The sequence below is a fragment of the Python bivittatus genome, unplaced genomic scaffold, assembly GCF_059951505.1.
Source record: "Python bivittatus isolate LINGU-HERP-01145 unplaced genomic scaffold, Pbiv_v1 ctg000560_np1212, whole genome shotgun sequence".
NCBI lineage: Eukaryota > Metazoa > Chordata > Lepidosauria > Squamata > Pythonidae > Python > Python bivittatus.
In genome coordinates this window covers 6,830,463-6,855,571 of record NW_028277083.1, presented here as the reverse complement: position 1 = coordinate 6,855,571, position 25,109 = coordinate 6,830,463, and the positions used below count along the sequence as shown (strand labels likewise).

General features: G+C 42.2%; 3 protein-coding genes across 9 annotated transcripts in view; 1 reads left to right on the top strand and 2 right to left on the bottom strand.

The window, feature by feature from the left end:
• DCUN1D3 (defective in cullin neddylation 1 domain containing 3) overlaps window positions 1–10,657 on the bottom strand; it is a 35,032-nt gene extending 24,375 nt beyond the window's left edge. Inside the window, exons 1-3 of one of the 7 annotated variants that reach the window (XM_088148101.1) lie at window positions 5,835–9,785; window positions 3,542–3,656; window positions 2,006–2,113 (exon numbers count right to left, since the gene is read on the bottom strand). The gene's annotated coding sequence lies outside the window, so the exon portion shown is untranslated. Of the gene's footprint in view, window positions 1–2,005; window positions 2,114–3,541; window positions 5,815–5,834; window positions 9,786–9,836; window positions 10,237–10,281; window positions 10,527–10,577 lie in introns of those variants that run through there. The other 6 variants (XM_007424977.4, XM_007424974.4, XM_025164629.2 and 3 more) reach the window with 6 other exon arrangements.
• A 20-nt stretch (window positions 10,658–10,677) lies between these two features.
• On the top strand, window positions 10,678–22,929 carry LYRM1 (LYR motif containing 1). Its single transcript, XM_007424970.3, has 4 exons — window positions 10,678–10,782; window positions 15,933–16,091; window positions 17,705–17,797; window positions 18,969–22,929. The coding sequence occupies exons 2-4, from the start codon at window positions 15,933–15,935 to the stop codon at window positions 19,083–19,085; spliced, it is 369 nt and encodes a 122-aa protein (XP_007425032.1). The 5' UTR covers window positions 10,678–10,782; the 3' UTR covers window positions 19,086–22,929.
• Window positions 20,452–25,109, bottom strand: part of DNAH3 (dynein axonemal heavy chain 3) — a 68,835-nt gene continuing 64,177 nt past the window's right edge. Inside the window, exons 60-62 of the mRNA XM_025164624.2 lie at window positions 24,265–24,469; window positions 22,789–22,926; window positions 20,452–20,863 (exon numbers count right to left, since the gene is read on the bottom strand). Coding sequence (XP_025020392.1) covers window positions 20,510–20,863; window positions 22,789–22,926; window positions 24,265–24,469 — 697 coding nt within the window. The 3' untranslated portion in view covers window positions 20,452–20,509. The remainder of the gene's footprint in view (window positions 20,864–22,788; window positions 22,927–24,264; window positions 24,470–25,109) is intronic.

Below are 25,109 nucleotides of genomic sequence, written 5' to 3'. Positions count from 1 at the left end.
CCCATTTTGTTCAGCTACGCAGATACCTGTTCCATTCAGCTTTTTTACTCGATTCTACCCTCTATCCTGTTTCACATCTGAATGCTATATTCCTGGAAAATCTTCCAGCAAGAAAGCAGTGGGCAAACTGTTGTCAGCAGGTCTATAAAAACAGTAAGATGTCCAGTGAAAAATCAGCCAGCCATCATTCCTTAGGACCCTTAGGACATGAGGGTTCATAGAGCCACCCCAACAACATCTCTGGATGAAAAGCAACAATGAGCAAAGCTCGTCTTTCACAGCAAACACATTCAAACAAAGCTGTACTGATTTTCTTTATTCATTTATGAAATTGATAAGGCCACCAATTCTACAATGACTCTGAGTGGCCTTTGGTTATGCACTTCACAGCAGAGACACACTGCTTGAGGCCCCAAAGCTTTGGTTGTGACCTTAAGCGCATCTCCAGAAGTTGCCACTAGATTGGCATGTTTAATGTAATTGAACTAGTAAAGACTTGGGGAAAAAATAATATTAGCTGAGTCATTCTCTTGTTCCTGTCTACTTTGGAAAGTGGAGCTCCCCAGCTCGCCACTACAAAAGGAAAAGGTGGAGATGCCAAACAGTGATGGTGCCAAGAGTTGAGCTGGGTCCCAACATCCAGACAAATCTTGCTGTGCTCCAACTTCTTAAATCAGAGGAATTCAACCCCCACACCCAAATATTGTTGGATTACAACTCTCACCCTCTCTGACCACAGGTCATACTGGCAGGTAGTTGCAATCCATTACATCATCCCAAAAAGAGGTTAGAACTGATGACCTCTAGGGTGCTGATCTACACACAGAGTGGCTGTGTGGTATTTCTGTAACATGTTAGGGGCCAAAGGCTGTATGCCCCCACCTAGAGGACCACAGATTCCCTACTCATCTTAAATCCTTCATGCTGCCACAATTGGAAAAAACATTGATTTCTACTTCTACCCATACAAAATCTGTTTTTTTTAAAAAAAAATTCTTTAGATGTATCACCTGCCCTCCCTCAAGGAGCACAAGATAGTATATATGGCACTCTCTCCTCTGACTTTTTCCCACAACTACCAGCCAGTTAATAGGCTGGACCGAGGAAACTAGCTGAGAATGGATGAATTTGGGTCTCCTCACACAAAATCTAGCATTTTGACCACCGCTCCACAGGCTTCTCTGATCCTCCTTCTGCAGTCCTACTGATTCCTTTCTCTTCTCTTGAATGCAGAAGGCACAAAATATGAGACTGATGTGTTGCTATTTCCACTACAGATCAGGTCTGCTGGTTTTAAAGACAGCATTAAGAATCCACTGAGCAGTTCACACTCCCTTGGGGCACCCCCTCCAAGGACTAACATGGCTGTCTTCCTACAATCTCCCCATGGATGTTAAACATCATATGATCTGTTTTATCCTGTATCTATCAGCTTACTTCTTCCACTCTTGAAACAAGAGCAAATGTTTCCCCACTATCAGGCCTGTGGTGTTTTTAATCTTCCTGAACTTCATCCTTCACGAAGGTTTCCTACACTCCCTTTTGGGTGCACCACCATTGCAGAAAATCCTGCAGAAGAAAACCAATATACCAGAGGACAGAAATTTCACCACTGCCTTATGATATCCCCAGCCCACCGTGGAACCATTCAGCAAACCAGGGTGAGGCTGGGTGTGTTTGATCAGCACATCTGAAGGGATCTTCCACCTGTTTTCTCAACACACGGAATCCACAGAGAGATGGCCTCAGTTACAGCATGGAAGTTTCAAAACACATGTGTTATTGTTTGCTTTCAGAGGTTTGCTCCATAAAGATGTGTCCCTGCTCTGGGCTACTATCATTGAAAGACACGGGGCGGGGATGTTTTCTACAAAAAGCTCTCCAGGAGAGGGAACTTTCCAAATAATTTCCTGCCAGTAACAGTCGTAAAATTGTCCGGAAATGTAACAATTGGAGATAAAGCCATTGTAACAGGGAAAGCAAATGGATAGGAGAAGGGGCTAACCTTCTTCTCTTCTCCTGCTGCTGTTGACACCTTTACCCTCTGGTGGCTGGGAATTCTGGGAGATGCAGTCCCATCACATCTGGATGATAGCAATTTGGGCAAGACTGACTAGAAGGGAGACACGTTAGGAAGGCTGAGAGTTGTAGCCCAACATCAAGAAGAATAGGGGCCTATCGCTGGTCTATATCATAACTAAGCATTGTACAACCACAGCTCTTAGCACGTGTTAACAGTTTTCAGCACCTTTTGTTTCCTTCAGGTAGTTTTACAAGGCTAGAGAAGGATAAGCTACTGAAGTCTCCTGTCTTAAACTATTCACCACTAGTCCAATTGAAACAATTCTACAGTTAAACTTGAAAATTGTTCAAAATATGTGTTTATTCAACCCCCGTCCTTAACTATTACTGACTAGTGCTTTTTTTTTTTTTTTTTTTTAAGATACATGACATTAAAAAAAAAATGCCCAAAATGGTCTGGGAAATTTTCCAGTTCACATTCTCCAGAAAATCTACAACACTTGTCCTGGAACAGTAGAGAGAAACCAATAACCCAAACGTAAATGTGAAATGTTCTCCAAATTCAGGGCCAAAACTAAATGTCATAATAAGATTGTTTACCACTGCATACTTGAAGGCCTGCTCAGCATTTAAAACACTCACACACACAGGCACACACAGGCACACACAGGCACACACAATTGCTAGAGGCCATGTCAGAATGGAAACTGCAGAGAAGGGAGGGCCTGTGCCTGTGAATAACCTTCTCTAAAGCAATACTGTAAATAAGAGCAGAGTTATAGGTGACCTGCACCTTCAAGGGAACATTTTTCAGTAGTTACATTAACTTGCCATACTGTGGTCTCAAGCGGGTTTGGAAAGACTGCCTGTGCTTTCTAAAAGTGCTTAAGGAAGCACCAGACAGAGCTCTGGGCCCACTGCTGTAAAAACTCTATTGCTGGTTTCATGCCTTGGTGCCACACCATAATGTGATTTGCTTGGTTTTCGTTTGGCTTGATGCATAAAGCCAGACGAGAGGTTTGTAAACTATAGTTTAAGACTTAAAACAATGGGTGAACTCAGCCAGTTAGGGTTGATTCATCAAAATACAGCCAAACAAAGCAATGGCTTTGCAATCTCAGTAACTGTGTTTGGCCCTCATCTGTGTGGTGTAATGTTGCAAAGCAGCCCAAATATAAGGACTATTTGCTTTTTCTTCCCAACTCCATTACTAACTCAATGAACAGTCTATACATATCTACCCAGAAGTAAAACCCATTGAGTTTAATTACATTTACATCCAATTCAATCTTAATTAAGCCTTTCATTCTCAGTTCTCCCCCCTTCACATCTTTACTTAGCAGTATCAGAATATCTGTGCAGGTTTTCTCTAGAATACAGTAATTCACACAGTCCCATACATGTCCTTCCACTTGGTCACTTAAAAAAAAAATTATATAGCACCTTGGTCAAGATTCTTAAGAGAGTAACAGTATGTGCATATCATGACCCGAACACAGGATAAATATAAAACCTATACCTGCAGGGAGGAGCAGTCAGAAGATCTCTTTTCAGACTTCCAGCTAGCCTCTTTTCTTCAAAAGCTGTTTCATGGAGCGGGAAGAGATGGAAGGAGGAGCAACCACAGGATGGACCTTCCCAAGCCACATTTCATTATTAAATCAAATGCCAAACATGGAGATACTCCAACCACAAAAACACTGGCCTAAAATGACCTGCTGCCTAATGGCCAGGCTGACTGAGGGCTGGAGCTGTAGTCCAAATCTTGGGATGGCATCAGAAGACTGGCATCAAGTGGAAGGCTGGCATACAGCCTTTTTTCCTCTTCTCTCTCTCTCTTTTTTTTTAAATAGCACCCTTCATCTTTCTACACCCAAAAAACCAGACCAGTCAGTACGCTGTTACTGTGAACTGCTTAACAGGTAACTATAAAGAGACAAAATCCAATGCATTTCAGCAGGATGAAGAAAGGAACCCGAGAGGGAGAAGAGAGGAGGATTAAAAAAAAAAAAGATGCTTATGAGTATCACCATCCATGTAACAGGAAAAGGAGAGACTTATCTGCTATAACCATCTTTGAAACTTTCCCATCGAAAGTGTTCTGGAAAACACTGCCAGTAAAATTGGTAGCTGAGACAGTGAACTTGGTTTATCTGTGAGTGGAAGGCCAAACTGATACAACCCAATTGTTAATCTATTACTGGAATGGCTGCTTTTACTTCTCCCTCTGAATCTCCACTGCTTGAAAGTGCACCACAGTTAAGTCCTTCTCTCCTCACTCTCCCCTTGGCACAAATCCCTCAGCCATGTTGGACCTAACAGTGGACTGCTTTGCATGTATATGGACAGGCACACACCCAGTTGGCTCTCAGAGGGTACTCAAAGGGCACTTCTTCTCTGAAGTCAGCTTACAAGGCCATCAGTGGCAATCCAATTCTTCAGAGTTTAGCTGGACATCCACATGGCCCAGAACCTCAGGTTTCATAAATGGTTACTTTGAAATGGTGAACAGATAGGTGTGGGAAACATGCCTACCCACTGATAAACCTCCAGTCGTAACCAACCTGCTTTGGCAACCTAAATGTTCTCCTCCTCCCCACAAATGTTAAGCTCTATCTGGACTCTACTGTGTATCAGCACTCAGATACCATCGAAATATTCACAGAAGTGACTGCATTTGCTGCTGATGAAAGATGTCTGTGTTCGGGCCAAATAAAAAGTGTTTCCTAAATCAAAGGAAAGTTACTCTGTGAGGGGTACTAATCGTCCCCAGGCCAAGGTGCCTCCTTGAAGTCTGTGGCATGGCCCCAAGTCTAAATAATTCATTTTCCTATCCCATATTCTTTTTGCCAGGTCTTTTAAATCTGCTTCAGCCTGTCCTCAGTTCCATGCAATATGCTTGTACTTGCTGATATTTCAATTGGCCTTTTATCTTGTAATCCTTTGTACAATTTCTTGAGATAAGACAGGGTATCAGTCTTATAAGTTGCAGAGAGGACGTCAAAGATGAGGTGGCAAAAAAAAAACAAATCAACAACCTTGAGAGTATATAGAGCAGTGCTTCTCAGCCTAGGCAACTTGAAGATGTGTGGATTTCAACTCCCAGAATTCCCCAGCCAGCACGCTGGGTGGGGAATTCTGGGAGTTGAAGTCCACCCATCTTCAAGCTGCCATGGTTGAGAAACACTGATATAGAGACACACTGACCGTAGGAAATCTATGGGAGGACTTCTGGCCACATGGGGTCAGCCATGAAAGAAAGCAGAAAAGAAGCAATGCAGGAGTATTTGGGCCTAGTTCCTAGGAGTACCATCCCTCCAGATCTATACTACTCAAGGTAAGAGATAAACCCAACAATGTTACAAAATTCCCTGGATCAAGACATAAATTAATAAAACTATATTTGCCTGGTTATACTTTGGGTTTGTTACTCAAGCTTCATGGCCTCCAGAATAGCCATTTAGACTCGATCCTACTCCTCTGGAGGAGGGGAGATTGTCTGGTTTTTTTTTTTACATTTGGGGTTAGCAATTCTATTCCATAAATATTGTAGGAGTATAATGGTCCCATCAGTTCTTGCTCAGCACTTAGCACATCTCTGAAAATTACCCGGACATTTTGGAAATTACATGCAAATTCCATAGCCCTCAAGGTTGAGGAACATCAACAGCCATGCCTGCCCCTTCCCACAACTAAAACTCCCCCTATCACTGCAGAGGTCCACAATGAAATGGGGAGAAAAATCAGGATGAAGTGTCAACTGGGAAACATAATATGCAAAAAAGTTACTTAAATATCTTAAAAAGACTAACCTAAAGCTGTTTCCTAACAGACCACGCTTTGTCTGTCTGACTTTTAAAGGAGCAAGGCAACTGAGGAAGAACAGAAAGCTTCCAGGAATTTTTTAGAGGAAATCTGTGGTTCTCAAGTGTATTCAAAGAATTCAAGGGACAGCCATCCACTGGAGTCCAGAGCCATACTGGAAAAGACAGAGCATCGATTGTTTCAGCAAATCTACCCAAAGGGTACAAACATTTTTCACAATGCTAGCTGTAGAAGAAAATATCTTTCAGTTAATATTTGCTTAACCACTGCTTGCCACAATTGTTAGTCATTTCTCATTAAGACAAACTTCTTTCGGCTATTCCCTCCCCTAACCAAAAATTATTCACTTACCCAAAGACTTCACAGTGTGGTTATCCCCGTACAATTATTTTTTTTAAACTGATGTTCTAATCATTTTTCCCTCTCAAAGAGTAGAAATTCCTGATACAGAAACTTTATGTCTCCTTTAAAAAAAAAAAAAAAAAAGGCATGCTTAGCTATGGCTCTAATAGGTTTTGTTGCTTAAAAAGAAAGAACAGAAATTGCGTGGATGGTATTTCAATCTACATCATTCTGGGATAGACAACTGGACCCTGCCTGGCCATAACTTTCTAGCTAAAAAGCCAGGATTTCACAAACAAGGAATTATATTGTATAGAGAAAGCAGTCACTGCACGAAACAAAATAATCATTGCACAGAGAAAGAAAACACCTCTGAACTCATTACTCACATGAATACTAAGGCCTCTTGGGGGCAGGGTGTTCTGTGTTTTGTTTTTTTTAAATACAGCTTCCACACCCTTCAGATAGGAAGAGAATATAAATAATGACTGGAAAAGCAAGCCACATTAGAATGTTGCATTTGGTTTCCATGTTTCCACACAGCGAATTGAGAGAAAAGGAAGGCCGTATCTTTTCTAGAGTTCTCCTATGGATTGATGCAAATCAGAACTAGAGGCTGCAGGCATTATAACGATAGAAGGACTGGGAGAAGGGTCTAGAAGGACTGGGAGAAGGGTGTGCACGGAGGGCGAATTCCCCATTTTCTTTTTCCCCCGTCATATCAAGACCAATGCTATGAACACAACAGGCTGTGGTAAGGGGAGCTGCCCAGGGGCAGAGAAACCGTGAGCTCTAGATACTGCTGAACTTCAGTACCCCAAAGACCCAGCCAGCACAGCCCATGGCAAAGAATGCTGGGAGTTGTTGTTCAACAACATCTGGAGGGCCAAAGTCCTCCACTCTGCGTTAAGTGACCCTGGGCGCTCAAGGCCACAACAGCAACAGCCCTGCTCATTCAAATTAAAGGTTCATCAGGTCCAACATCCTGCTCCTCATAACGAGCTGCAGGATGCAAACAATAATCAAGACTGCTATGTTGCCTCTGGATATGGAAGCTCTTCCTGTATCCCTTAAATTGTCTTTCTGAAGATGGGGAAGGAAACTGGGGTTCAACCAGCAGCAAGAGAAAGGTATAACCAACAGGGACAGGGGGAGATATGGGGGAAATCTTAGTTATCTCCCTTGAGACATTAACCTGGAAGAAAAATTGGGACTTCCTAGTTTTCTGTTTGTTAACTCAGATTACAATGTTCACCTTGCTTAGGTAGGGAATGAGAAGGAAAAGCATCTTCTTCAACCTCACCACTGAATATGTGGATAAGACAATGACGGATCTCAAGTAAAAAAACTGCCTTTACATATTAAATGACAGCTCTAACATCTGGCTTTAGATAAGAAGAGGTCCAAGGTACCTTCTGCTCACCAACTAACAGCATACAGTATTCCAAAAATCTTTGAGAAATGCAGTTATATACCTGTGGGAAAATTTATTCTTTCTCTGAACACACTAGTGGAACTGAAACAATAGCTTCTACTTTGTCAGTTCAAGCCCCACACAAGATACTCACACGGCAGTAACCCCCTTCAAATTTAGCAGCCCTTCCTTTTGAGTAAACATACATAGGGTTGGGCTCCAAAGTAGATCTTTAACATTTATTCTAAAGAAGCGCGGAAGAAGGGAGAAAAAAAGCTTTAAAAATTACAATGACGCAAGATAGCAGAAGAGCTGAATTAGGAAAGAGTACCCCTATTTTAAGTCAAACCCTGAAAAAGGTTGCATCTTAAAACATACTGGCTCAGGATGGAATTTTGAAAGGTCTTTCCTTCTGAGTCAACACATAACCGTAGGATTCTGTGTTGATTCTTCAACTTCTAGCCCAATCTCGTTGGATTCCCCTTATTTCCCAGCCACCATAACCATGCTGGCTAAGGATGATGGGAGTTGTAATCCAACACATACAGAGGCTGTAAGGTGTAAGAAATGGAACATGCCTTTGACCTCTCTTCAACGCTGTTATGATTAACTGTTCTTCTACATAGTTCCTCCCAGAGCATTTTACAAAAAAATAACACAGGCCCTACTCCTAGTCATCACACTGTGGACTGAACTTATCAATGGGACCACAAGCAAGGGCTCCCTAACTGATCTTGGTGCACAGTTTAGCTGGCATTGAGAAAGGCAATCTTTTAAGTATTTGGATGCTAAGTCATGAAGGATTTTATAGACTAACCTTAATTTGGTCTGACAACATACAAAAGCCTGTCTGGCACTTTAACGGCTGGTGTTACGTAGTTTCCAGCAGCTTCAGATAGCTACAGAAGATCAAGACAGAAACAATACCACCAGTGGATTTTCACAAGGCAAGATCATGGGGCCAAGCACAAATTTTCCATTGCAATCCTCTAATGTATTGGAGCTACTGTAACACAGTACTGTAACAACAATTCCTAACTCATTAAGCTCCTCCAGCAATATCCCATGATCAACAGTGGTAAACATCACTAAGGAATCCCCCATTTTCCCCCTGGAGAATCCACCACTCAGAATAACCAAGGCTTTTATAGCACTATATCCAGGCCTAAAGATCTAGATAATTAATTTCTCTCAAGTCAAATGTTTTTCTAAGAAATTTCTAGCAGTCAAATGGCCACCATCCGATCTAGCACCTTATCCCAAAAACTTGCAACTTAGCGATAATCACCCCAAACTTCAAGATCCAGGGAAGTTCTCTCCAAAACAATTATTATACACTACCGCCTGTTCCAAGGTGATGTGCATAGCCCCCTCATACAAACAGGTAGTGGCCATTCCTTGGATCTATCCAATTAGACCAACTAAGGACAAAAATCTAATAAAAAGGTAGCTGATCTGATCTGAACGAGTATTGTCTATTTCCTGAGACTATAATAATATAATTAAAAGCGATCTCATAAACTCTGACCTCCTCCATAAATTCAACAAGTTCTTCAAAAATTGTGGTATTTAATTTTAAGCACATACAAGTGATTTTATATGCAAAGGTCTTCCCAAGCCCATTAAGTTCATCAATTCTGCCTCAAGATTATCTCCAAATAGTGCGCCCAGCAGCTGAGAAAACTCTGCCAGACAGTTTGTTGAAGATGCAATAATGATAAACTCTCGTTGCAGGCATCACAGCTACACAATAAGTGCACTTTGACCTGTGCTCAGTTATATTTATTGCAAAATTCATACTACTGTGCTTTAGTCACCCACTGATTCATTTTACTTCAATCTGGGCTCACAAAAAACAGCCCTCCAGAGTGAAAGCATCAACAACTCCTCTCAGCTCAAAAGTGCCACAATGAGACCAGGACGTTGTCAGGATCACTATCTAGTTCCTGAGAGGATTCAGCAATCCTCGAGTTCTCTACATCTCCAAGGATCAACCAGGTTAACTGGTCCCCCGCCCTTGCAAGGAAGACAGGCACGGTCAACTCAAATCTCACCAGGATGCAATCTGTTTGTGACAATGAAATTATTCTTATCCCACTGATGCCCAGTGCACTTCCAATCCATCCTACCCCCAAACCGAAAGCAAGGCTGCTATGAATACATACGCATAACACACTTATAACCCCCCAGTTTCATTTGCACAACAGGCTAAACACGATAGATCGATACACACCTTAGCACACTGGGTGAATTAGAACCATCTGGTTACTTTACGAGTTAATGCAGAAAAAGAGGGAATCCAATAACCCGGTTAAGCATGCTGAATGAACGCGGTCTGTGGACGCTGCGTCCGTGGTGGCCTGGAACAGCTCCCAGGGTTGCCCAGAAAGTCCAGAGCTGGACTCCGGCCAACAGCCTTGGCCAGGGCACTTACCTCTCCCAGGACAAAAACAGAACCACCGCAACATGACTGAAAGAGGGTCTGCCACTAAAATGTGCAGAAAACCCCAAACAAACTCACCGTAACGATACTTTCTAGACACTACAAAGAAATAATAATAATAATAATAATAATAATAATAATAATAATAATAATACTGCTGTCTGGAGACGGCAAAGAACACCCACTATGAGAAAATAAGAGGACCCTCCTGGGACCGGGGAGGGGGGACACTCACATGCCCCACAGTTGGGTGTGGGTTCCCTCCGTGTATTTTTCCTTGGGGCGCACCAAGGCCTCTCCTGCCCCTTCTAATCCCCCCGGGAAGGAACCGTCCCCCCTCCCCAAAAAGAGCTCCCCTCTTCTCCCCTTCCACCTGAGGGCACCCCAAAGAGCCCCCCCAGAAAGGTGGGGAGCGAGCTGGCCGTTGTTGCGGGGTGGAGACGCCCGTGCCCGGAGGGGGGGGTCGCGAACGGGACATTCGGCTGCCTAACCCCGACACGGACGGGAAGAGAGACGGTCCAATTCGCTTACCTCTCTCCGCCACCAGCTCTTCTCAGCGACCAGAGCGCCCACTCGGGCTCAACCTCCTGCATCACTTCCGGGGGGTGGGGCCTTCGCGGAGAGTCAGCTGGCGGCGCGGTGACGTAGAACGCGCTCCCACGCGCTTGACGCCGCGCGCAGAGTAAGGGCAAAAGGGCTGGCTTTGGCTTTTCCCCTGTTTTTGTCGTCTCCGGAGGTGAGTGAGGGAGAAAATCCATGTCGGGGGGAACTATGTCACCCGGCTCCGGGGGGGTGAGATAAAAGTGCTAACTCTGCACGTAAATCAGAAAAGGTGAAAGGGGACGAGCGAGGAGAGACGAGCGTCTATCCTAAAGGCAAAGAGAACGTCCTGAAAAGAGGAGGCGTCGGCTGAGGTGGTTCTCCCACCTCATATATTGGTATCGCCCAAACATTGGCCCGCAAGAGAGCAGCAGCGCATGCGTTGCTCTTGCCCTCTCAGATAGGGGGCGCTACAGGGTGGCAAAATGGCGTCACTAATGTCAAGGACTGAGCCAAACAAGAACCCATTTTTCTGTCCCTCCTGGAAGCAATGAGACATATGTTCTCCTTTTCCTTCCAACATTTGAGCTTTTTTCTGATTAGGAAGGTTGCCATGTAAACCTCACAGGGTGGGGTGAAGCCTCACCTGGAGGAGGAGCCTTAGAACTAGGGGTGGGGCCTTGTTGCAGGGGTGGGGCCTGGAAGGACTGAGCGGGGTGGCTTCAGTGAGACTGTTAGCTGAAGGGCAATCTAGACCTCCTGTAGAAACCTTTAGACAGGTTTTATTTTCTCATAAAATAAAAAAGATACAGGTTGTATGTCTATAATTGTCTTTAATTTCAATTACCTGCAATGGGCTGCTGTGTATTCTCTCCCCCCCCATTCTGGCAGCTGTCATTGTAGCAGGAGGCCCATATTCATCTATAGGTAACAGTGATCATCCATCCTTTATTATAAAGACCAGTCTTTTATTTCAGAAAGCTGTCCTTTAGATTTATTTTTCAAAAACTCACTTTTGTCCTTTATTTTGGTCATTTAACTTTTCCCATACACTTAATGCAGTCTTTCACATTCATGTGAAAAATACGGAAATTGAATGGTTTTTTAAAAATAAGTGTAAATATACTGTTTGATTTTAGATATTTTTATTTGAATATGTATTTTTCTAAAGTTTTCTTGGTTTGGTTCTTGAATTTTCCTTTAGAAAGCAAAGTTATAAACATAAACAATTTTTTTTTATCCTGATGAACCTCTTTCTGATTGGGCCCTTTTTCAGGTTTGTCCTTTATTTTTTCCAGGAAAATAGTGTCACTGTATCTATAGGAGCCAAAACTGCAGTTTGGCTTTCTGAGTTTCTGTAAGCTTATAATAATAAAGTTTATTAATCTTAAAAGCTGCTACCTGACTCTGATTTGCAGCAGTTCATAGACAGACACCATGTTAATCGATGTCTCAATGAAATTATACAAAAAGCAGCCATTTAGACACAAGACTTTGAAAGGCTTTGCATTCAACCAACCCAAAAGCCCACCCACGTTTTTGCCTCAAAAGTTGGTCTAGACTTTGAAGAAACAGCCCACGTTCAAAGAACTGTATTTCTTGCTTACAGTTGTGGTTTTCTGACTGCAGCCCACAAACCACCAATAGTTCTAGAAGACCTTTTGAATGGGCTCAGTTGCTCTGAATCAAAGCAAAAGGTGGGAGGAAGGAACTGAGCATGAAATGCATAAAACATGAACTCCCTAAGAGAAAAAACTGGAGACCAATGGCTGAATTTTACTCATCTTTTTTATTCGGTTACAGGGTAATCCAGCAGCACGTCACAGATTTTATTGCAGGAGGCAGTTGCAATCCGAGACAGTTATATAATGTTCCGTATGGGGCATTGGATATAAATGCTTTGTTTCTTTCAGAGAGTCCCAATCCAAACACCTCATCTACAGCAATTTGGAGCTGCTATAGTGATTTTCCCCAAAACTATAGGAAGTGAAAACCTATAGATTTTCTTCTGAACCGTAAGCCGAAACCCAAAAAATGAATAAGAAATTTTTTAATGCTAAAATTATGCATTTTTGAACATCTCTTTGCATTGACAGATGAGGGTATTTTTGATCAGCTAAAAGAGGAAACTAAGAAGTTTCAAGAGAAAATTTTACTTTTCTGAAACTGGGGAAATCAATTTAAGTTGATGGACTGCAGCGTCAACCAATCGTTGATATGAACTTTTGCTTTGGGAGAAAAACAAGTATTGGCCTATGGCGCCAGTTAGGAAGAAAAGTAAACCTTGGTGATTTTTAAAGTAGGGGAAACACATTTGAGAGAAAAGCAGCAATATACACAGGCCCATGCTCTTTTCACTCCAATTGGTTAGACACGCTATTGTTTAAATTGACTTTGGTTCAGGACACCAATTTGCATTTTTCTGATTCCACCAATGTCTTTGAAGCAAAAAATGATTTCCCTGCACATCAGCTTGAATCCCTGCTACTTTAATAGGAAACATATTCAAAGATCGGGGGACATCCTTGCATTTTTGGTGGTAGTTGCCTGAGCAGACCAGCCCCTTGCTATTCTGAACTCTCCAGCCCTAAAAAGTTTAATTTTTTTTTGGATCAAAGGGAAGGTCCAGGAGCAGTTTCAACTAGCCTCTAACACGGTGTTTCTGAACCTTGGCAATGTGAAGATGCTGGCTGGGGAATTCTGGGAGAGTTGAAGTCCACACATCTTCAGGTTGCCAAGGTTCAGAAACACTGTAGCTCACCAGCAGAAAATGAAAAGAGTCACCTTCTCATATTCACTTAGAGATAACAGTGCCTTCAAATTCAGTGTTGCAGAATTTGGAGATCCCATCTGAGGCAGGGTCCCCCAGTTGTCCTTTGTATTCTGGCCATCTCTCTCCCCCCGTCTGCTATCGTTATGATATGTGGCTGGAGCCCAAGAAGCTGCCCCACGAGGTAGAGAAAGCGGTTTAACCTCAACACTAGCTTTTAAAACCACAGCTATCAAACCCCGGAAATGAACTTTTCGATACTGACTACTGCCAGGTCTTTGTTAGCCTGCCAAGTTGTGCAATTTCACATATCAAAAGATATGATTTCATCCCCTGGATGTCCTGCCGGCTAAGCAGATTCCCAGCTGGCTCATGCCCACGACAAATCGCTTTCAGAATCTGATTCTCTCTTCAGCAGAATTCCGGCAGCGATGAAAGTATAAATCTGGACATACGAGAGGTAGCAAGTTGGTAATACAGTACTTTCCTGCTCCCCATGCCAGTAAACCAGTCTGCCCATTGTCAAAGAGGGAAAGTCAAGATTTGCTTGTGCCAATTGAGCTGTCCTAGAATGAAGTGATCTTTTCAACTGAGCCAAGTCTCCTCTCTCCCCCTCCCATCAATCCCATAGGAACTAAGGGCCTGCCAACCCCTTATTTATACCCAGCCTGGCCCAGCAGTGGCTATCAAATCACTTTTCAGGGAGGAATCTGACCTAACGAGGTTTCTATTCTGCAGCGAAATGCACCATCCCCTAAAAAACCATCTGTCACCTTTCCCAGCTGCAGAAAAATTGTGGGTCATTACTCCAGCTAAATGTTATAATTTAGCTCCAAAGACAACAAAATGGCTGCATTTTAGAATGGAGTCGCAGACATGAAGATTGGGGACCTGGTTATCCTCTGCCAATCCTGACAATATAATTCTTCTAAGTGTGATTTAGGAGTGTTAAGAGGCAGCTACCACGAGATCCTTGGTCACGGGGAATGCCTCCTAAACAGTCTTGTTTTCTTAACTTTGTTAAACCCAGCTTAGATGGCTACTGTGACTTTAAGATTGTTCTTGCAAGAGAAGATACAGTAAATGTTGTTTTCCCTGATTAGGACTGGCTGGGGGAACTGAATTTGCAGCTTTTCAGTTGTTAAAGGAACAAAACTCCAATGCTAGTTGGTTTTACTTAAGCCATAATGTGCTCTATGGGCCTTAACCTTAATATCTTATTAAGCATATAAACATGATATATAAATATGCTTAATATCTTATTAAGCATATAAACATGATATATAAATATGCTTAATATCTTATTAAGCATATAAACATGATATATAAATAAATAAATAAATCTTCTGTGTCCTGAGACAAATGCAATTTATTTAGTAAACCATTGTAAAAACATGGATTAATATACGATCCAACTGTTTGCTAACTGTTCCCTGAACAGGCCATCAATAATTTCTCCTGAGAACACTAAGAAAGAGAGCATTATGCTCATCTGGTGGAGAACCAAAGTCGTGAACAATGAAACCACAATCTTTCCTTTACAAGAACGCTTGGCTGTGGAAAGATCAGCAGTCCTGAACAACAGAAGTTGTTTTTGTTCACAGAAAGAGGATGAATTTGTCCAGCATTTTTGAGTCAAGCTTGCCTTCTGCGTGCATCTGTGCCAGCTTGGATTCACCATGCCTTGGGTGCAAGTAGAAGGAATGTCTGAACATCTGCATTTAACAATTGGTGTCCTCCAGAGGTTTTCACCATCAACTCTCACAATCACTCTGAAGGATGATGGGAGCTGATATTGAATTATTTTGGAGGATTGCAGGCTGGGGAAGGCAGATGTACATACTGATGATGCAGTCCCCATTTTTCGCCAATTTCTTCTTCCATCCCCCAGTTGTATCTTCCTAATGCCCATTCGCTCCTAGGGTAGCAATTTGGCCTCCTTCACAGAAGAGACAGTCATCTGAAGGTCTTCCAGAGAACAGATTTCTATTGGAGGCATTCTATATTTGAAGTTAATCTTGTGTAAATCTGGTGTAAAGGTGAAAAAAGGAGAGCACAAGGGCTTGAAGCCCATCTACAATTATCATTTGGGCACAGATGACCTGGTCAGTTTTTCATTCCAGAATGTGGTATATATTTAATGTATTGAAATCTGCATCAATATATATAGATCAACAGAGTCTAATTTTGTGCAGGTCACTGTCCTCAACTCTGTGTGTGTTGTATTTTTTTTTTTTCCTTTTCGTTTGTCCCCCTTCACAACATCCTGCTTCTGATTTTGAGGCATATTTGGTCTTTAGGACAGATTGGGCATATTTTTGTGTATACTGATACCAGCTGGGTATTCCCTTGCCCTAAATTTAGTACATGGAAAAGTAACTATTATCTACGGTTGGCAGATAATTGTAGTTTTCTGGGTTTTTTCCCCCCTTTTTGCTGGTTCTTTCCATGTTCACTGTTGGAGCCAAGAAAATATTTGAAACTAATTGAGGAATATGTGAAAATGTCCATCTGTTTGGAGGCCCTTTTTTTTCACAGGCCCAAATGCTCACCCAGGAATCCTCTCATTTTTCTAGATGACACCAGTCATTCGTCAAGAAGTCCTTGGCCTTTACCGCAAGATATTCCGAATAGCCAAAACATGGGAGTCAGCATGTGGACAGATGGAAGAGACTGTGAAAGAAAAACAGTATATTATCAGTGAAGCTAAAACATTGTTCCAGAAGAATAAAAATGTGAGTGAGCATTTGGCCTAGATGCATTGTTGAATCATTAGGGTTTTGCGTGAGCATCCAAGATGGTGAGGAAATGCCTTTCTCCCATTTGGTTTCCTGAGTGCCATATATTCCTTTGTGCAGACACATCAACTTTTTAGGTTTTCAGCAGGGTTGGTGGAGCCAGAGGCCTCACAGATCCAGCTTTCTGTTCACTGAAGGCTGGTGAAGAAGAGGCTGCCCCAGAAGAAGCTTCAGTTGGTGCAAACCATGGCAGTGAGAATGCCAACTGCCAGATAGATGAAGGATGAGGTCATCCCAGACCTGAATGACTGCATTGGTCACTAACACCTTTCCCAGCACAATGCAACACGGTGGTTTTAACCTTTAAAGCCCTAAATATCCAAAGACTTGGCTACTTGTGTGGTTCAAACATTGCACTAAGCCACGGTATGCTTACATATGGTGTACTGAAGGCCACCATCTCAGACTGATCAAGATTCAAGGAAACAGGTTGATAAACAATCAGCCATAAGCTCCTGCGTTATCACTGAAGAGACCTTCCAATTTGCAGCATCACAAAAAGGCAGCAAGAAAGAAATGAGGAAGATAGGTATGTAATCTGAGGTACATTGGTTGGAGATAGGAAATAGTTCAGTCGCTGGAATTCTTGTAACCCCCAATGTCTTCTTCTCAATAAATTTAGGGAAAGTGATTATCAGGATCACCACTGGAAAAGAGTTACATCTGATTTAGGCAGACACCAAAGTACCTGACAGCTTGATTTATTTATTTATTTATTTACTTATTAAAATTTATTGGCCACCCAACTGCAGCAGACTCTGAGCAGCATACAAAACTAGGAAAAACATAAAAACAGCTAAAAACATTGAATCACCCAAGCTAAAATAATCTAATAGACAGCAAAAACAACAACATAAAACAGGGGCCATTGAACAAATAATAAACATCAATCCCAGGCCTGGGACCAAACTATAATGGCTTATTTTTACTAAGAAAGCTATATTATACTTTAGCACAATGTGTAAGCCTAGATGCCCATTACAAGCCATGATGACACCACACACATCATGCTATCCCCCTGCAAATAATATGAATTATGTCATTTGCCACAGTTACATCATGCAACTGACAGAAATTACATAATTCATGTTATTGGCTTGTTGCCCCCATGTATCCTCAAGCCAATCTATCTTAGTATTTTCCTATGGGTAAAAAAAGCAAGGTATAAATTAATTGGACAAATAAATAGAAAATAAAATGAATGCAAGAATCCTCTCCCATTCACATTCACAAGCAAGGGATTTTGAGTGGAACAATCAGTCTGTGTGGGCAATCCCGCCAACTGTCACTTGCAAACCATGGTTTATAGTCCACATATTGCATGAACCAACCAATTGTCGTATATTCAATAAACTGTGGACAATTATACACCATGGTTTTAGCATAGTGATAAAACAGGTCAGGGTCTTTTCTTTGAATGTCTTTCTGGGGAGGAGCTCACAAGGTAATTTGGAAAATAGTTTTAACTTACCTGTCAATTCCCAGAACCTTTGCACTTTCTGTTCTAACTTTTTTCTCCTTTTTTTTTTCTGTCTTGTTTGCAAGACCAGCTAACAGATCCTGAGCTGATTAAACAATGCATAGAAGAGTGCAAGGCAAGAATAGAACTAGGACTTCACTATCACAACCCATATCCAAGGCCTGTAAGTAGGAAGCAGCTATTTGATGTGAATCTGTTGTTCTCAGTCAGGAGAATTCTCTGTGTTGATGATACAGGTAGTCCTTGTATAGCAACCAAAATTGGGGCTGGCAACTCAGTCATTAAGCAAAGCAGTCGCTAAGTGAAACCATGCCTGTGCTTATGATCTGACTTCAACTTTGCTTTACAGCAGTGTTTCTCAATCTCAGTAACTTTAAGGTATATGGACTTCAACTCCCAGAATTCCCCAGCCAGCCATGCTAGCTGGGGAATTCTGGGAGTTGGTCCATACATCTTAAAGTTGCTGAGATTGAGAAATACTGCTTTACGGACCTAGAAGGTAATAAATGCAAGGATTGGTTGCAAAGTTACTTTTTCATCACTGTTGTAACTGTGAACAGTTGCTAAATGGGGCAGTTGCTAAATGAGGACTACCTGTAGTCTGCAGAGGTAATTGATATTATGCCCAGATGGGACAGAACTGGGGCTACTATTGACGGTTTTCAAAGGGCCCTCCCTTTTCCAGCAGAATCACCTGAATGCTTTTGAGCAGGACAGACAAATCAAGATGTTATTTCTCTGGAGTACTAATTCCCCAGATGTTTAAGCATCAAATCAGTTAATTATCTATCCTTAGCCATCAAACAAGCCAGAACCATAGTTTGAAAATGTTGCAAGGCTTGATATGAGGCCAGAACCAACATATTATGGTTATATCCACTGCTCCGCTAGGCATAGAAAGAAAGAACTGGTACAAATAAGAAGTGAAAGCAGGCAAATAGTGTTTCCTATATATCTGGAAACTCAAATAACATTTTGAATTTCATGGTTACTGCAAGCATGGGTTGGTCCACTGTAAGAAGTGAGCTTTTATGTTAATAAAAATAGGGACTCAAATTCATGTTTACAAAACCATAGATCCAATGCTCTCACCAGTAGGCTGATATGATAGATGAATTAAACTATAATATGGATAATTTGGTTAATGGTTTAGTGTGTTGTGCAAACCCAGTCACCAGAGTTTGCAATCATAGCTTGCTTACCACTGGGTGAATTCAGCCCACTGTAGATCATTCAAGGAGAAGGCAAACCATGATTAAGCATGATATATGAATAAGGCCTGTATGTTTTTCAGAGTAATTTTTTTAGTGAGTTTCTTTTCTTCTTACATATAGATTCATTTGCCACCCATGGGTCTCGCACTGCAACAAAGCCGTGTCTTTCGACATCAGGAGAAGCTGAGGAAGATCTCTAAACCGGTTTACTTAAAATCTCATGACGAAATTTCATAGCCCCAGATCAAGCTGTGGTTGATATTATCCAAGATTACCTGGCAGATGCATTTCACATGATTACAGGTGAAAATGAAATTGGTAGGGTTACCACTGGGTGACCCTTTTTCAAGGCTGGGAACCATCTTGGTCCCAAGGAGAGATGATAAGGATAAGCTAAAACTGCCTGTGTGAAAGGAAGCAGCATTGTGGGGAAGTAAAAAGAAAAAAAAGATAGAAAAATCAAGGTCTGACCAGTCTTATGTTGTACTTGGGCACATATCCTCACATACTGACATTCCTACAGTCTAATACTCCAGGCATCCTTGGCCATATTGGGTGGTTCTGATGGGTGCTGGAACCCAAAGCAGCTGAAGGGCCACAGAATTCCCCAGTCCCAGTCAACAGACGACTCTCTCTTTTCATTTCCCATCTGTTCAGCGCTTAAGGCGCAGGTGCTCACACTGGAAGAGGCAAGGTTGCCCAGAGTCTCTGAAAATCCTGGTGTGGCCCAAGGAATCCCAAAGTCGGTACCAGATTATAGCATGTAAAGCAACCAAAGGGAAAACTGGGTCAACAGGCAAGCGGAGAGGAATTTTGCTGAAAACTTCCATGGTAATACAGTCAGCTATACTGAATTTTAACCCCATTCAGAGGTAAACAAGGGGACATTTGGTTTTGGCCTTGACCACACTAGCTATTGATGGGGACTGTCCCCTGGTACATCTTCAAAAGGGCAAGTGCCACCATCAGCCCAGAAAGAGTCTGACACCCCTGGCTTAAGATATACATTATCCTTCAGTGACCCTGGACCCATCTTTGACTTCTGTGCCTGACCATACAAAAAATGTCCAAGTCCCCAGCTGTGTCTAGAGAACGTAAACAAACCGGGCAATATTCCAGATTGACAAATTTGATTCAGAACGCCCACAAACATCCATGTAGCTCCTGTTGGGAACATCTTAAACCAAATGCACCTTTTTTCTCTCAGCATGCATGGTGGTAGCAGAGGAGCAGCCGTTCAATCCTAGGAAAAGGTGTGGCTGCCTTGAGTTGTTCCTGGCAGGTATCTGACCCATCTTTTGCCCTTCAAATCCGGATCTCTACCCAGAGCTACGTTATTGCAAGGCTTGACTTCTCTATCACCAGCTCTCTAATTCACTGTTTCTCAAGCTTGGCAACTTTAAGATGAGTGGACTTCAACTCCCAGAATTCCCCAGCCAGCATGGCTGGCTGGGGAATTCTGGGAGTTGAAGTCCACACATCTTAAAGTTGCCAAGGTTGAGAAACAGTGCTCTAGTTGTATAGCTAAAGTGCAAACCAGGAAGGAAATGATTTGATAAGAGGTCTTAAAGGCTGCTGGTTTCATTTAAATGAGGGCCAAGGCCAAAGTATACATCTTTTAATGAGAATGTGCAGGAATACATCTGTAGCGTACATACAGTTCAGTCATCTAACTGGCAAAGTGCTGCCACCCCCCGATTGATCCAGTGTTTCTGGGGAAGGTCAGAAGGAAGTTCAATGGAGAGGACATAGTTGGTGGAATGGCCGGTGGTAGACAAGACGCCTCTCCTGGCACTGGTTTTGTAGACAGGACACAAGTAGATCCTTTCGTGCAAAAACTTGGCGCTCTCTCCAGGTTTCAGCCAAATGATGGGCAAGGAATCATAAAGGATTTTGGGGAAAGATTCGCCGATCTGCATGGTTTTCCTGTCCCATCGGGCTCCTTCCAAAAAAAGCCCTTTTACGTAGGCTCCATCTTGAGGCATATGCTGCATGGTATGCTCCATCTTCATCACCTAGAGCGGGAAAAACGTTAACCGATGGGATTCTAAGGAAGAAATAAGAAATCATGACACGTTCCTTGCTTAGAAGGAATTCGGCAATTGAATTCATAGGCTGCACTAAGCCATTGTGTGAAGTGTTGGCTTACCGGATTGTGTAAATTCCATCACTGTGATTTGTAAACCACGGTTACGGCTCTGTGCATCAACTTTGCTGCAATCCCACCAGATATGCCCAGTCTTTTCACATTCTGTCTTAGCTCATGACAACTTTTTAAAATAAAACTAAGCTCTCTTTTTTTTTCCTTTGCCCCTCCCACCCAGTAAACTCATGTCTCCATCTGCTCATTATATTTTAGGCTGCAATACTCTCTGGACTTATTATTTTGAACTCTTTTTGGTGCATTTCCCCAAAGGCTTGTTCTGAGACAGGACTTCCCTGAGCTTTTCTCTCCCTTTTTCTATCCAGAGTTAATAAATGCCATCCATTATTTAATATCTGGCAGGTTATTATCTCCCAACACTGAGGGATCAATTAAGTCAGAAAATGGCCCATGTTGTTTCTAGCCTTTAGCAACTGAGTAAACTCTAGAGAACACAGCCTCAGAAATCAATGTTTTGGGAAAGAAAAAAGAAGAAAATATTTCTTTTCCACCATCAACATTTTAGAGATGCTTCACTGTTCCCTGGTATCCAGTTAGTTCTGGCCAGCATATGTATGATTTCTAGAAATCAAGAGGAGGAGGGGGATAGAACAAAACCTGGGAGGTTTTCAGAAGGGCCATTATCTTCTTGTGGCTACTCACTTTGAATGCTGCTAAAAATAAAGCATGCTTTTGTGCTAGTTGCTACCTTATCCCCAAGTCCATTTATTTTTGTCCATATAGTCCAGTTCGGTCTCCTCCTAATGACAGTAGCAAAACTCCAAGTTGCTATAAGGTGATGCTTTTCATCAATTGCCATCTAATCTATTTCTCTAGAAGAGTCAGTGATTGAACTAGGGATCATCCGCATGAAAAACTGGGCTGTCCCACTAAACAGTGGGCTCTCTAGGACTTTCCATATCCTTCTTTTACCACATGAGTTGATGGTCTCTCTCTCTCCTTTCTCACTTAATTTTTCTTCTCAATCCTTACGCTTCACCCATGTCTTAACTGCTAGTTCCCTTCTCTCCCCTCTTCTCCATTCCTTTTGATTTTTTTTTTTTTTTGGCATCTAAAACTGCAAAAACAGGCAAAGCATAGGACAGTAATGTACCACACCATAAAAACATCTCCCCTGCTTCCACCAACATTTATTTTGCAGATCCCTCCTCTCTACTACTCTGGAACCAACCTCTATTTCTCATTGACTCTAGATTTCCAAGTTCGTTTGTTTGTTTATTAAATTTATATGCCACCCATCTCCCCCAGAGGGTGACTCTGGGTGGCTTACAATTAAAATCTGAAACAAAAACAATAAAATATAAAGATCCATATTAAGATAACTAATAACAATTCTATATAAAAAGCCTATATACAATTCAAGATGATGGAGGGGAGCAGTACTGATCATCCCACCCACCAATTCCAACAATGTGAGCCCGCATCAGGCCCCCAGGTCACCTGGCATAGCCATGTTTTCACACTTCTTCAGAAGGCCAGCAAGAGTGGGCGGGCCTGCACCTCAGGGGGTAAGCTGTTCCACAGGGTGGGGGCCATGGCAGAAAAGGCCCTCTTCCTAGACCCCACCAGCCGAAATTCCTTGACTGGTGGTGTCCGCAACATGCCCCTTCTGCCAGACTGAGTGGGGCGGGCGGATATAACGGGTGAGACAGCTCCTCGGATAACCTGGTCCTGTGCCATGAAGGGCTTTAAAGGTAATAACCAAGACCTTTAAAAGGGTTTGGACTATAATAATATTCTTTATAAACAGAATTAAATTAGCTTTATATACTTTACCTCAAATTCAAATCCAATATGATCTATTGGGATAGTGTATTTTCTGGCATAATTCTGTGAAACACCCGTCAAGAAAGATTGAGTAAAATAGAAACCGGAGATCCAAAATACATTTGGTGGTCCCTGTTTGATCCATTCCTGGGGTTAACACAAATTGACAAATATTTTTATTAAATGGAGCATCAAAACAACAACATCCCAGAATCCTGGGATGACTGAATTCCTAATCCTCTGACTGAAATGCCAGTTTGTAAGGATTAAGAATATTAACAGTGAGCCACAACTAGTTTAGCAGAAAATATCACTGACTTTCCAGATTGTAACATGCAAAAGACTTGAGAGGATGAAAAATCCAGGAATCAAATTGTTATATAGCATTTCAAAATATTTAATAATATTTAGCTATATTATAGCTGCTTAAGAATGGAGTTGGTTATATGAAAGGAACCCATATTTTGTTCCAACAGATTGAAAACCCATTAGCTAGGATAAATTTGACATACTTATGGTTAATTAATTATTGGTGACATTCACTTTTTCTCTCTCTCCCAAAATGGCAAACAAAGCCATCAGATCAACCCATTAATATCAGTTTTCTAAATGTACCAAATTCATATAACACACACACACAGTGCAACAATCATTCTAGCAAGGAATGGAGTCTCTGAAGCCCCCACTGGGACACATCATCATTTAATTGGTAGGAAATACGTTGATCATCATTCAGAAACCAGTGGGAGGGACTGCCAGCCCCTTAGGGAGTCTCTGCTTATGACCTGATAATCACCATTCTTCAGCATCATCAAGACCCCCTTTAGATCCTAGCCGTAAGCAGGTTCATCTAGGACACAACTGAGTTTTCCCCGCCAATATGAATGTTAAAGTAGCCAAACAAAATTAAGACATTTACATTATCATCAGATCATCTCCTGCACATTGGAGCTTCACCCAGACATCTAGAAATGCCCTTTCATTTGCTTACAATCCCCCCATCTTCATGTTGACCCCACGTAGAAGGAATCCTGTATTTATGCCCCTGAAATCTTGCATCTGTTTCTTTTCAGATACTGTTTGAGTTGCATTTGGATTTTAGCATGTTCCTATTAAAATACGACAGCACATCTCTAGTGTTTGTTCTTGTAATGGTATGTGGAAATGACCTTGAGAGACAGGAAGAAGAACCACAGCCTAGACAACGGTCCGATAAATGCAATCTGAGTCTGAAGGAGGGGTGGGGGTAGAGAAAGCATCTCAGAAGGGACCCTCCCTAGTTTTCTGAAGACTAAAAGTAAGGGAAGGGAGAGATACTTTCAGACGTGCAAGATTCTGTTACTGTAACCTTACAATAAAGGTAGCATTAGTACTCATGGTTGGTGCTTCTTGTCTGGCTGACTGTCAAAGGGCTGACAGTTCTCAACTGTATGTGATGATTTTGACAACAGTGTCAAATAAACCAACTTGAGAGTTTAAGGGTACCTGAAAAAAGGCCAACCGTGTGATTAAGTCAGTCACATAACTCCCCAGTGGTTTGAGTGATGGATAGGATTTGGCTGCCCACATAGCTGGCACTTTGCCCACAAGCATGCTGTTGAAAACATCCTCAAGTTCTGAAGACATCAACACCAGGCCTTTGATGGCTTTGCGGAGGCTGTTCAGACTGCTCCGGACAACTTCTGTAAGCCTGATTAGAACAAAATGCCAAAAATTAGACAGCTACTCTGTATCTCAAGGTATGTTGTGATTAGGAAGAGGAGGAAGCTGGAAAGAGTTGCAGCCCTGTCTTGTCCTTTTTCCTGCTCATTCACCTGGAAAGACAAAGAAACAAGTTGTAATGGCAAGGAAAAGAAGGGGCAGGGGCAGAAGTCTTCAGAAATTCATTGTCTCTTTGGCCACTTGCCCCTTCCCCAACTTCCTGTGGGCTCCAAAGCAGTGGATTACTCTCTAATCCAACATTTCTAAAGAAAAGCTAGCTGAAAAATGTTGTATTAAGCTAACAGTATAAACATCTGAAGTCTCCCAGATAAAGGCACATTCCTAATATTGGGATGAGATGAGCAATTTTGGTGTAGCTCTGTACCAGTGGTGTTTTATCCACGGATGGGGAAGTACCATTTGAAGGAACCAAAGGCCACTTCAGATAACAGCAATATGTCACTGCCTTGTGCTTGACAGAATGGTATCTGCTCACACTGGAGGGGATTCTTGGCCCAACCCATCTCTTACCTTACACTTCCTTGGAGCCCATCAGAGCAGTATGCTGGAGGGTTGGAAAAGGTGCTCAGATGTGGCAATGCCAGCAGCACACAAGCATTAGGCATTTA